At 51.3% G+C, this 13,075-nt stretch overlaps 1 protein-coding gene across 1 annotated transcript; it reads right to left on the minus strand.

Annotated features, from left to right (window-relative positions):
* Positions 1–1,179: 1,179 nt before the first annotated feature.
* Positions 1,180–2,046, minus strand: FOXE1 (forkhead box E1). Its single transcript, XM_005529963.2, has one exon. The coding sequence runs from the start codon at positions 2,044–2,046 to the stop codon at positions 1,180–1,182; it is 867 nt and encodes a 288-aa protein (XP_005530020.2).
* Positions 2,047–13,075: the final 11,029 nt, after the last annotated feature.

Raw genomic sequence — 13,075 nt, forward strand, 5'->3', positions numbered from 1 at the left:
CCACTACTGCTCCAGACCTCCTTCCAGGGTGGTGAGATCTGTTGGGAGGGGTATGCTTGAGTTTCCCCACACATTTAGTTTCAAGCTTTTGTCTCACAGACATTCCTATTAGTTGTTCCCTCTCTGTATCTTTCTCCAGACTCTCTTCCATCCCAGGAAAGCTTGAAAGTGGAGCAACTGAAGATGAAAAGGCACTGTATCCTGCCTCTTGTGTTCCAGAAACAAAAGTTTTCTCCTATATATGCCAATTTTTCTAGACTACAGACCGAGCTGGGCTGATCTTGGATCAAAGTAATTTAGGCTGTAAGTACCTCCGCAGACCTCAGAATAGGTCTCCACTCAAAACAAGTCCAAATTTAATGTTGGCTACAACTTCAGAGGCAGACCAGGCTCCATCTAATCAAGTTGGAAAGACCTCCAAGGGCAGAGGTCCCACAGCTTCCCTGTGTTCGTCTTCCAGGGGCTGAGCATGCTCATGGCAGAAATTTTTGTAGTTCCAATCCCACCACAGTTCCCATCCCTGCAGCACAGAGCACAGCATCTGGAAGGATGTGACTTGATGTGTTTTTCTGGAGCCCTGGCATCCAAACCTTCTCCAGCCTTGGCCACACCGCTGATGTAAAGCCCGGGGATAAAGCAATAGCCATCAGGGACATGCCATCACATCAGCGCCACGAATTCTGCTTTTACAGCTTTGCCTGTACGAGGCCAGGGAATGCTTCCCTCCTTCACCTCACCAACAGACGTTTAACTCTCTAAAAAAACATGTCATGAACAGCAGAGATACTTTTAAACGTGAAATCTTCCTGGGTAGACCAAGAGGGGCCCAGTTGGGTGTGCCGGGAGGGTGGGAGCCTGGCAGGAAGCTCTGAGCACCTGCCTGAGGAAAGGCTGTAGAAGAGGAACAGACTGCTTGCCCCATCCAAGCACTTGTGAGTCCCTCGGACTTTTCTGCCGAGAGCGGACAGAGCTGGACAGGACACCCCAGGTCCCCAGGGCTGACTGCGACACTCCTCGCCAGGTAGCCCGAGCAGATGGCAGAATGCAGCAGATGGTAGGTGCAGCCCAAGGTTCTTCAGCATCTTCCCGGGCTGCGCCGGGAGCAGCCGTCCCGGGTGACCCTCGCAGTCCGCCGTCTCCCGGACTCCGGTCCGCGCTGTCGGGCCTCTCCGGGATGGGTCAGAGCGCCGGGACGAACCTGTCGGGGCCTCCAGGGTAGGTGCCGTGCCGCGGTGCGGGCTCGGCGGCACTCAGCTGCCCTCCGGCGCCGTAGGCGTGGGGCAGCGGCGGGTAGGGCGCGGGTATGCCAGGGGGGCCGGGCGAAGAAGCGGGCAGCACGATGCGCCCCGACGGCGCGTACAGCGGCCCGTGGCCCCCGGGCGCGTAGGGCCCGGGAGCAGTGGGCAGAGGGGCGTAGGCGTGGGGCAGGGCGACGGAGGAGCAGCCCTGCCCGGGGAAGGCGGTGGCGAAGGCGCAGGAGGCGGCGGCGGGTGCCGGGGGCAGGTCGGCGGGGGGCGGCGGGGCGGGCAGCGGGAGGAGGTGGCAGGGAGCGGCGGGGCGCTCGGCGAGGAAGGCCGGGTAGGTGGAGAGGTCGCTGCGCTTGAAACGTTTTCTGCGGCGGAGGAAGGACCCGCTCTCGAACATGTCGCGGGCGTGGGGGTCCAGCGTCCAGTAGTTGCCCTTGCCGGGGCGGCCGGGCTCCCGTGGCACCTTGACAAAGCAGTCATTGAGGGTGAGGTTGTGGCGGATGCTGTTCTGCCACTTGCGGGGACTGTCGCGGTAGAAGGGGAAGCGCTCGGTAATGAAGCGGTAGATGCCCCCAAGCGTCAGTCGCCGCTCGGGCGCCTGCCCGATGGCCATGGCGATGAGGGCGATGTAGCTGTACGGCGGCTTGCCCCGCTCCGCCGGACGCTTGCGGCGCCGCCGTCCGCCCCGCGCCCCCGCCGCCGCCGCCGCCGCCGCCTCCTCTCCCGGCGGCACCGCGTCCGCCTTCAGCGGCGGGAGCGGCGGCGGGGGACCAGGCGGCAGCCGGCTCTCGGCTGTCATGTGGCCGTCGGGGCGGGTCCGCGCCGGACCGAGCCGAGCCGAGGAAGCACAGCGCTCCGCGACCGTGGCTTTTATGCGGCGGTGTCCGGCGGCTCCGCGCCCGGGCGGCCGGCACTCCCCCTGCTACGCCCCGCCGCCCGGGAGGCGCGGGCAGGGCCGGGCGTGCCGCCGCTGCCGCCGCGGGTAGGGGCAGCGCCCTGCCCGACACCCCCTCCCGTCCCTCTCCGCCGGTGCCCGTCCGTCCCCAGCGCCGTCGGGGCACAGCTGACCCGCCGCCTTCGGGGGCGCACAGCTCCGGAGGGCAGCGAACGGAGCGGGGTCGTCGCCGGGATCCCGGTGCGGGTGTCCGGGCACCGCGGGAATTTGACGCGCCTCCCCGTAGGGCTCGGCGCCGTCGGGGCCGGTTGTGCTGGCGGCCGCGGGCCGAGGTGGCAGCGATGAGCGGCCGCCGCTGTCGAAGGGGATGTTGCCGGTCCGAGCGGGACAGTCGGCCCCGGGCAACGTTGCCCAGGGAGCCCCACGCTTCTTTGAGGAAATCAAGCTGTCGAAACAAATTAGGCTGGAAAAAACCACCCGGTGACAGATCTGCGTGGGGAGAGGCAGTAAGTGCGGGCTTAGGTTAGGCGGTTTGCGTTCAGGGCTGCTATGTAAAATGCGCTGAGGCTGGGGCCCTCCTAGCTGCTACCCAACAGCGATTTGGCACATGGCTAGGCTCTTGTGCCCCTGGTTTACCCCTGAGCTGACCTGGTTGTCCCTGATCCTTATGCCACAGGACCCCACATGTCCATGATCGAACCAGGAAGGATGCCAGGCTCTCCACAAGCTAATGCTGGGACATACCTGCCAGCTCCCTCACGGCTGAGGGTCAGATCCCAGCTGAGTGCACCAGCTGGTGAGGAATGCTTGCCCAGGACTTGAAGCCCTGTAACACACACCCACAGGCCTGGGGACAGCACAGCCTCCTCACCCGCTGGTGTGATGTTCCTTGCAAGCCAGAATATAAAGGAGATGGCAGGACGTCCTAGAGGTGGGATGGAGAGTGTCTGCAGGTGTGCACAGGCATGTGTGTGAATGGAAGGGTGCACATGCACAGGTACATGGGTGTGCAAGGGCACTGGTGTGGGTGTGAGGATGTGAGTGAGAGCTTGTAGGTGTGCACTGGCAGGCAAGTGTGTGTACAAACAAATGCCAGCACGCACAGGTGGGTGACTGGACCCGAGGCTTGCATGTGGGCATGGAGCAGATGTGAGCAGATATGTGTGCAGAGGTGGATGTGCAGTGCAGGTGCTGTGCATGGCTGTACACCTGATCCTGCCCATGTCTTGGTGTCTCGTGCCAGTTCTTCCAGAACTCCAGTCATGAGTGCACTGCTGAGTCTTTGTAGGAGAAGCTTTTCCAAAGCCCTCTTGGGCATTACAGAAATGATTTTTAAGGGAGAAAGAGGAGGTAAGAGATGTTTATCCTAGCGCAACATGGCTCCTTTGTAGGTGTCCAACAGAGTTGTTGAGCTATTTATCTGCTTGGAGAAAAATCCATGTGTGTGTGTGTGTGTGTGTGTGTGAGTGAGTGTGTGAGAGAGGATCCATTTCCGTACAGCAAACAAACCCCAGCCCTGCTTTCCAGCTAAATAAGGGACTTAGGAGTCACTGGCTACCTGCTTATCTTTGTGGCTTCCCAGCAATCTGGGAGATAGCAAAAAGTCCTATGGAGCTAGCAGACTAAACCATGAAGTGGCACTTGCTGTGGACCCACATGTGTGTGTCCTGTGTCCAGTAGCTGGATGCAGACACTGGGCAGTATTTCAAATTACATGCTGCAGAGTTTGTTACAAGAATAAAAAATCCTGTACCAATACCTACATTCTTGAAGTGCACAGCAGACTAGGGTAGTATTACCCTGTATGAACCAAAACCCAACTCCTTCAGTAAGAAGCTGCCTCACCAGTAAGGCTCTGCCTTCTGGCTCGTGGGAAGCTGCAGCTGGGAATGGATTTTCCTATCAGATGTTCCAAAAGGCAGTGCTGCAGTTCAGTCACCTCTGTGGCTGTGTCTCTCTGTGCCATGCCAATTCCATGCCTCCAGAGGGCAAAGTCAGATCGTGCTTCGCTTTCCACTCGTAGAGGATGGGGAATGAAAGAGGTGTGTGCTGAGGAGGGATGGTGTGCTGAACAGCTGCTTTTGCCCTCCCTGCTGGTGATGAAAATCCTTTCCCAAGTAAGCACTTTCCTTGGCAGAGCCCAAAGCAGAGTGAAATGGATACCCAAACAGCATGTGCTGGCTCTTGTCTCTTCTCCTTTGCACATCACACAGCTTAAACTGTGGTGCCAGTATTTGTGAGTGGAGTGGGAGTTGTATAACATGGTGCCCTGGAGACTACTCTCAGTCTGGTATTCTCATAAACCTATTTAAAAACACTTCTAAGTCTCTACTTTGGGAGCAGGACCGTGTCCCATTTTAGTCATTGGTGTCATTTTTGAGTAGCAGTTCCCATGGGGAGGGAACTATGGAGAACATGAAACTCCAGCTCACCCACTTGGATCTTAGATTGCAGATCTCCTCCACCTGTAAGTCAAGTGGTGCCTGTTGCTGGAGCAGGACAGTTGGTGGTGTTCATGTTTGTGAAGCATTGTTTTCTCTTTTGCTTCCATCTTGCTGGAGGAGGGACAAGAGTAAGTAAGATGGAAAACACCATGCATTGATTAAACCCGTTCATAATAGAGTTCATAATACAATCAAAAATGTATGTTATCTACATAGTATTACCCATACAAAATCTATCACTTGAACTTTCTTTTGGTCTCTGGGACAAAGTTTAGATTTACCATATTTTCTGTCTATATTTCTCAGCTCAGATCCTGCCAACACTAAGGTCTGCATCCTTCAGCTGGACAAAGAGGTCATTGATTGTGAGACCACTGCACCTCAGAGTTGTACCATGCACAAGGGCACTGTGCCTTGGCCTCAACTCAAGAATGGAGTTTGTTAGTACTGGTAGCTGCTAGAGAATTACCCCGACCAAAATCCCATCTGCTTGGATCTCCAGAGCAATTTCCACCCATGGAAAGAAATCCAGTTCACTCCCCACACATCTGCCATATTACAAACCACACCACTGAGATCCCTCAAGGGTAGGCTATGGAGACACCCTGCTCTTCGTGAGTCCTATGACCTGAGCTGCTTCTTCCACTTCAACCAAACAAGGTGAGTGGACACTAAATGTGTGCGCAGCCCCTTCATGTGCAACACATTGTTAGTTTTGTTTCTACATCAGAATTCCTCTCCTCTCTGAGGTGAGAAAAAGTTTTGCCTCTGTGCCCCAGGAACGGCGGGGCTGTATTTAATGTGCTCCAAGTTAAGGGTCTTAATGTCTCCAAGTTAAGGCAAAATCAAAATCCCAGATAATATTGGCTGAATGCAAATCAAGTGAGAGCACATACCCATGGCACAGCCACCACCCCAAACTCAGCTGTGTCTATCATGAAATGGCAGGTTTGGGGTTTTTATGTGTGTGTGTTTGGTGTCAGGACCTTGCTTTTAGAAGTGTGGAGAGCATCAGAGCCAGACACATCATGATACTTTGTGACAAGGAGCTTAACCCTACCTGCAATTTGTGGTTAAGATCTGAGAGGGGACCATAAGCCTGAGCCTTCTGGAATAAGACATGTCATGGCTTGGCATCATTCATGCACTTTCAGAGCACATTCCACGAAGAAGTATCCAAAGTGACTGATCTTAAGATATTTTGCACCTAGCTGGAGTTAATGGGAGACAAGAACAGGGAGGTGGTTGCATTTTGGAAACACATTGTGGCTAGATTGTGATATGGGAACCAAACCTCTGAGGGAGAATGATGTGCCACTGAACATGGAGTATGACCATGAAAACAACATACTACAAGGATACATATTTTCACCAGCTGTTCACTTGCATAGTGGGGGTAAAATTTCCCCTTCCATCAGTGGCCTGGTTGTTTAGTGTCAGTGCTGTTTTTCCAGATTACTGCAGCTTCTCATCCATTGTTGAGTTTTCTATGGGAACTTGGGGCTCCTGGGGGGAAAGAATTACTTGCTGAATCACACAGATATAGCCAGGTTTGTGTTTGAGAGTTAGCTGTTGTGGTCATTCTTCTGTAGAAAAAAACAAAACATCATGGTGGCATTAAAACAGTCCATGTCTCAGACCAGAAACTGGGGCAAGAGCCATGGGCAGTATTAGTCTCCATCCAGCATGGTTCCACCTGGGCAGGGCACCGAGCATGCTGAACTGGCAGCCCAGCAGCTCCCCTGGCTCTTGGAGGGAAACAGGATCTACAGCAGGTGAGCTGCAACGGGGGCAGGTGCAGCTGGGAAGGGCAGGCTCTCTCAGAGCTGAACACCACCTCTGACCATTCCCTCGGGACCCTGCCCCACTCGGGAATTCGGTGTGAGGTTCACAATGGCAAAAGGATTGGCTGTACAGCGTGGGAGATGGGCAGGATTGGTGCTCTGGGGTGATGGTAGCGCTGAACTAGAGGGAGCAGCTGACACAGGAAGAGGCAAGGCCCCAGCCTAGAGGGAGCACCACAAAAGAGCACCACAAAAGGGAGCACAGGACTGCTGGAAAGCTTGGGGAGCCCAGCCAGGGGAAGATGTGAGTGGGGCCCTGCTGCAGAGGCTCTGGGGAGCGCCGTGCATGGGGCTGGACACAAGCCAGGAGTGACTCTTGCAGCAAGTGAGGTACACTCTATACTGGGATTCCTGAGAAGGAGCACAGCTTGTCAGGCAAACCGAGGTCTGTGCCAGCAATCCTAAACAGTTAAACATGGGAGCTTGCTGTGCACACTGGCAGTGAGAGCCTCATTTAGCTAAGACATGGAGCCACAACATGAAGCGATAGAAAACACCTCATGTGGTGTGGGCAGCAAGGAGCAGGCACCTTCTTAGTGGAAGCAGTGTGGATGCAGCCTGAGCTGGATGGGCCATGACATACTCATTTGTTCTCCTGCTGAAGGAGAATTTAGAGTTGGTTTTCAAGAGAATAAGCTGCCCATTCTTGCCTTTGCATCACCAAGATATCACCGGGAGTAGCGCAGATCCATCAGATACTTCAAAAAGGAGGAGCTGGCTTTTTCTGGAAACATGCAAAGCAGAATCAAGCTACTTCTATAAGCTGAAAATCATTTACTATCCTTTTAGGGTTTTTTTTGGGTTTTTTTGCGTGCAGGTGTTAGAAAGTTTGCATGGCTCTTGTTCCCCTGAAGCCTGTGAATTTCGGCACCTCATGAAAATCTTCCGGATGGGTATCTTTGAATAGCTGTCAGACATAGGTGGCACGGAAATAACTTCTTCCTTTTTTGTCTATCAAATGCCCTATTTGGGCAGTCATTCAACAGTTTTGAGAGGCTGAATCTCTGGTAGGGTGAACATATTCCTGCACAGTATTTCCCAGGTACTCTGCTGGGACCGGTGTGCTCTGCTGTCTCACAGCAGGTGTCACTGGCATCTGACAGAAGCTCCTACTGAGGGCCCTCAGGGTCAGAAAGACCCTGAGGCTCGTGGACAGGAAGTGTCACCCGATGACAATTTTTTTTGAGACAAATTACTATTTGCCAGAGTAGCAATTCTTCACAGCTATGAGTGAAACATGATGCTTGATAGATAATGATAGAATACAGCGGTTTAGAGGGAATTATTAATTGCTTGCTTTGGAAGCTGGGAATTAGTTATTTAAGTAGAATTAATTAATTGATTGCCACATTGTGAACAAAATATATTTGAAAATATCCTGCTTTACTTCAAAAAGCTATGTGGAAAGAAGTAATATTTGTTTTCTTTTTTCTTTGTTGCAGACAGAACCACATTGTCCTGGACACTGGCTTTTTCTAAGTCACATATAAGCAAAGGATAGAGAGGGGACAGGTCATTGTGGCCAAACTGTAGAGTTAAGACATAAATTTCACAGTGCAGGTGAGAGAAATTTCTTGGTGTTCTCTGTTGGCAGCGTTCCTCATGTTGTTTCACCCAAATATGGATATTTAAAACTCTTAACAAATTGCAGTGGCGATGCCCTGTAATTTACTAACCAATTCCCTATCCCAAGACATGCCCTGCACTGCATGTGAGTGCATTGCAGAGCACTTTGCTCGTGGTCACGGACACTGCATCAGCCAAGGAGGGAGATAAAGGGAAGGAGCAAAGTAGATGGGAGCAGTGGGGTAAGACTGAGAACACACGAAGGAGGGGAAAGAGAAGTACCGTGGAAAAGCAAGGAATGCGGAGAGAAAGGGTTGGGGGTGGAGCTGGAAGAATATGAAGAGCCTTTGCGGGAACACTCCTTGGGAGGTTTGTTTGGTGGAGAGGATCTTGTACGGGTAGACAGAAAAAAAGCTCACTTAAGTCTGATCTCCTCTGAATCTTAGTCTGGAGTCAAAGGCTCTCAGCATCACTTTGGTACAAGCGAAAAATCATGAAAAGTATTGTCACAGCTTTCTAGGACTGGTCTACACAGACCACGAAAAGGTGCTTTTTTGTTCCTTTTTTTTTTTTTTTTTTTTTTTAAAGCAAGGAAAATCACTGATTAAACTGTACTACTGAGCATTATTAAACAAAACACTTGTTGCCCTTCCCTGGAAACTGCAGCTTTTAGCATGCTTTGCGTGACTCTACTTGATCAAAAATAATGTGTTTTAGTAGGTAGGTTCAGGCACCTACCTACACTTTTCGTGTGCCAAGTTTCTGACTCTTATTCGGGGTTTTCTGGGGAAGCCCTTAGCGCCAAAGCAGGTCAGAGGGAGAGCTGGGGAGCAAAGACATGGGGTCAGAGCCTGCAGCAGGGATTGCAGGGAGAGACAAAGGCACAGCCACAGCGTGGCCCTGCGGCTGGAGGCAAAACTTCCAGCTGGAAAACAGCCCCCAGTTAAAGCTGAGTAGCCTCTCTGCGCCCTTTCCTGGCCTTGGGCGCAGCCAGGTGGATGCTCAGGCTGGCGAGCGTGTGTCAAGCACTGACTGGGGAAAGAAATGTTGTACTTTAAAAGGCAGAAAAGCTGCGGCATTGTGCGTGCATTGTGTGTGCCCGAGCAGCGCCCAGCGCACCGCTGGATGTTAAACCACGCCTGGCAGTAGGGAGAGCTGTGAGTACCGCTGCTTTCAGCTGCCGGGGGTTGATGCTGATGGGGGATCGGTAGGACCTCCCCCCCCCCCACCCCCTCCCACTGTAATTCCATGCCTAAGGGATGTAAATAGTCTTTATTTAAAAAACAAAGTGTAAAGTGGTGATAGTTCGAGCTTACTGGCACTGGCAGACAAAATCTGAATACTTTTACAAAGAGCCCCTGTTTTTTTTTTGCCTGGGCCCCTTTGTTCTCCTTGCCTCTCTCTGACCCTCTAGCAATCACCATGGTAATTACCAAGTAATGCCCTATTTACAAGTACCTTCCGAAATCTGCTGGAGTTTTGCTTGAGCCTGTAACAAAAATGTTTCTCCCCAGATGAGAAATCGGGTTATTTCTCAAATTCAAACTTTTTAAAACAAGACTGAAAAGACAGTGAATAGCTGGCATCCTGCTGAAGTTAACAGATCTGTGGGGATTTACACTAGATAAGTATCTGCCTAGCGTTTGCCCGAGGCAATACCTCTAACCAGAAGTGTGTAGGTCGTGGTAATCAGGAGAGAAAGAAGTGGTTTTATGTTTTGTGCTGCTAATAAAAATAGGCAGTGCACTGCATGTATTTCTGAGGACAGCAGAAAGTTTTCAGAAATCTTTCTGATTTTGGAGAATCTGGTCTTATTTGTTGTGTGACCAGTTGGTATTTCCCTTGTGAAGCCTGTGCCATAGGACAGGTTTTCCAAAGAGGTGGTGGGATCTCTCTCTGTCGGGCTTTTTAAAATTTGACTTGGTTGTGGCCCTGAACAAGCTGATCTAACCTGGGTTATAACCATGTTTTATAGGTTTGTGTTGAAGAAGAAACCTTGTCATTTCTGCAGTTCTCTCTGTTCCTGTGCTAAAAAACACGATTTCCAGAAGTTTCTCTCAAAACAGCTCATGTCCTGACAACGATACAGGGAAGTGATCTGAGAACACAAGGAAAGGACTTCTCAAAAACGCCAGGTGCTTAGGTTTTCTTTCTTCCAGCTGGCTCTGATAGTTTTGCTTATGCAGTTTGGGTATTCATATGCAAATCACAGATTTGCCGACCGTGCTGGACCATTATCGGAAAACAGGTCTTACAAGTGATTTAACAATAACTTCCAGGATCATTTCATGTTTGGGACCTGGAAAGGGAAGCAGAGTGGCATCATTTTGAGACCTTTGAGATTCCTTCCGCTTTACTCTGCTCTGAGACAATGCAATATTTGCTGTGTGTGAGTGGCCTGGTTTTGGCTGGGATGGAGTTAATTTCTTCAATGGTGGCTAGTATAGGGGGCTGTGTTTTGGATTTGTGCTGAAATAAGTGTTGGAAACACAGGAATGTTTTTGTTGCTGCTGAGCAGGGCTTACACAGAGCCCAAACCTTTGCTGTTTCTCAAGCACCGGACCACAGAGGGGGCTGGGGGTGCATGCGGAGTTGGGAGGGACGTTGCCTGGATATCTGATCCCAACTGACCCAAGGGATATCCCACAGCATATGGTGTCATGCGCAGCCTGAAAAGCTGGGGGAAGGAGGAGGAGGAGGCGGGGGGGGGGGGTGGGGGGGAGGTTTGGAGTGATGGCGTTTGTCTGACCAAGTCACCGTGGGGCGTGAGGGGGCCCTGCTGTCCTGGAGATGTGAAACACCTGCCTGCCCATGGGAAACGGTGAACAAATTCCTTGTTTTGCTTTGCTTGTGTGTGTGGCTTTTGCTTTACCTATTAAACCACCTCTATCTCAGTTTTCTTGGTTTTGCTCTTCCAGTTCTACCCCCCACCCCCACCCCGTCCCGCCGGCGGGAGTGAGTGAGCAGCTGCGGGGGACGCATTGCTGGCAGGGGTTAAACCACAACGGAGTGCTTTATTACTTTAAAAAACAGAGAACAAGGGAGAGGTGTAAAATTATATGTGAAAGTAATTTTTAAAAATACCGTTTCTTCCTGTAAGAATTGTTTGTTTAAATGTGAACATAAGAAAAGGTCTGAGGGCAGGGACAGGCTGAGATCTGCTTCCAGTAAGTGAGCAGAAGACTCTCTGGTCTGGACAAGGTGCTAAGCACAGGAGGTACAGGGCTGACCTCTGCAGTCAGCAGAAAGAGGGGGCCTCCAGCCTAAATGCAGGAGATCACAGCTAGGCTCAGTGCAGCTTCCCTGATGCTCAGAGAGCAAAACCAGGGCAGTGCACCCCATGGGCAACACACGGTGGCCCCATTCCTTCCCTCCGGGGTGTGGAGCAAACCAACATCCCTGCATGGACCACAGCGGCAAGGGGGAATAACCCAAAGTGGGGGGCATTGGTGCATCCCCTTGGCTGTAGCTGCCAGCCCAGTGCTGTCAGCAACGCTGTGCCGTGCTGAGGGCTCTGCTGTGGTGGAGACATGGGGTGGTTCTTGCTGGTTCAGTGCAAATAGCTGAGCACTGAAAGTAATTTCTTTCATTCACTTCTTACACATCCTGAATGGGGCGTGTCAGTTTTTTCTCCTCAGAACCAGTCTGGGCAACACTGAGAGAGGAGTAGAAAAATCAGAGCTAATCCTGCAGGAATGAGTCATTCTGCCATAGGATTTGCAAAGCAAGATGAGAAGTTCAGGTAAGACAAAGGGAAATGGAGGCTGTAGTAAAACTGTGGTTTGGAGCATGACAGTTAAACTGCTATGAAGTCAAAATTGGAAACCCCCTCCCAACAAATTGCTGAACTCAAAACCTTGGCAGTGTCTAGAACAAGTCAATATTCACGCACACTGGTTGCAGAAACTGAGGTTCTTTCCCATGGGATCTGTTTAGGTTGGATTGCTAATTGCCATGGGTCTGGAAAAGAATTACTATTATTTCATTATTATTTTTAATTAAACACAAATAAAAATGGCTGTCCTTTTAATGTTGGGCTTTGAAATATTTTCTGCATTTTTTAGCCAGTATTACACTGGCCAAGTCCAAACAGAGAAGCACTGGAATTCTGACAAAGGTTTAAGGTAACTTTCAACCAGATTTCTCTAGCAAGGACAGTGGAGCAGTTTGGGTTAAAGCACAAGCCCAGCCTAGATATCTGGGCCCAGGAAAGGAAGGCTGGGTTTCTAGAAGCTATAGTAGGCACAGAAATTATTTCCCCCTGCATCCTTTACAAGTCTTTTAAATACTTTAGCTTGCTTTCTTCACCTGGTATCTTTGCAGACATGTCCACCAGATTGCCGACCAGTAGCTCAAGAGAGCTCACCTCCAGAGCATGAATTAGAGGAAGTAATTTTTCCATTATTATTTAAAACATTTCAACGTGTAAAATAAAAATGTTGGTGTGATTATAGAAAAAAGCTAAAGAATCACAGAGTCACAGAGAAGAGGACACCTTCCCACCCCAGCCTCTCCCACTCGTTAGTAGAGATGTGACACTTGCAAGAGAGTTGTACACTTAGATGAGGATCAAGACTAAGTTTTAAAGGAAGATATTTCTGAAATGCCCAGAACATTGGCAGAAATGTGGTAGCCTTTCAGTAGATGTAGGTCCTGTTCCACAAGCCAGGATGGGAGAAAACCAGCTGACCTTTATGAACAGACCAGCTGGGACCTGCTAGACCTCTGGGTGTTTATGCCTGGCAGGCAGTGAAATGTTGGAGTCCCTGTGGCAGGCCTTTGGCAGCTACAGTTTGTGTGTCTTGTTGCTCTTTAGACATCACCGTGGGCAGATCTGAGCGGCAAAAGGGTCTGTGGCAGCAGCGAACGGAACAAGGCTTGCTGGAGCTGCAAGCCCACCATCCTGGTGGCCATGGGGATGGGGATGGGGCCCAGGCGAGGCCAGCGCAGGCTCAGCTGTGCCTCTGGCCAGGCTGGCCCAGCTCAGGGCTGCTGTGCATGCCGGCGCATTCTCCTGGGGATTAGCCCTGCGAGGAATGTGGTGCGGGAGGAATGTCTTCCCGGTGCAACCTGAAACCC

This window comes from Pseudopodoces humilis, chromosome 4 (genome assembly GCF_049639895.1).
Source record: "Pseudopodoces humilis isolate 2021_Gansu_Grassland_sample_001 chromosome 4, ASM4963989v1, whole genome shotgun sequence".
In the NCBI taxonomy this organism is placed as follows: Eukaryota; Metazoa; Chordata; class Aves; order Passeriformes; family Paridae; genus Pseudopodoces; species Pseudopodoces humilis.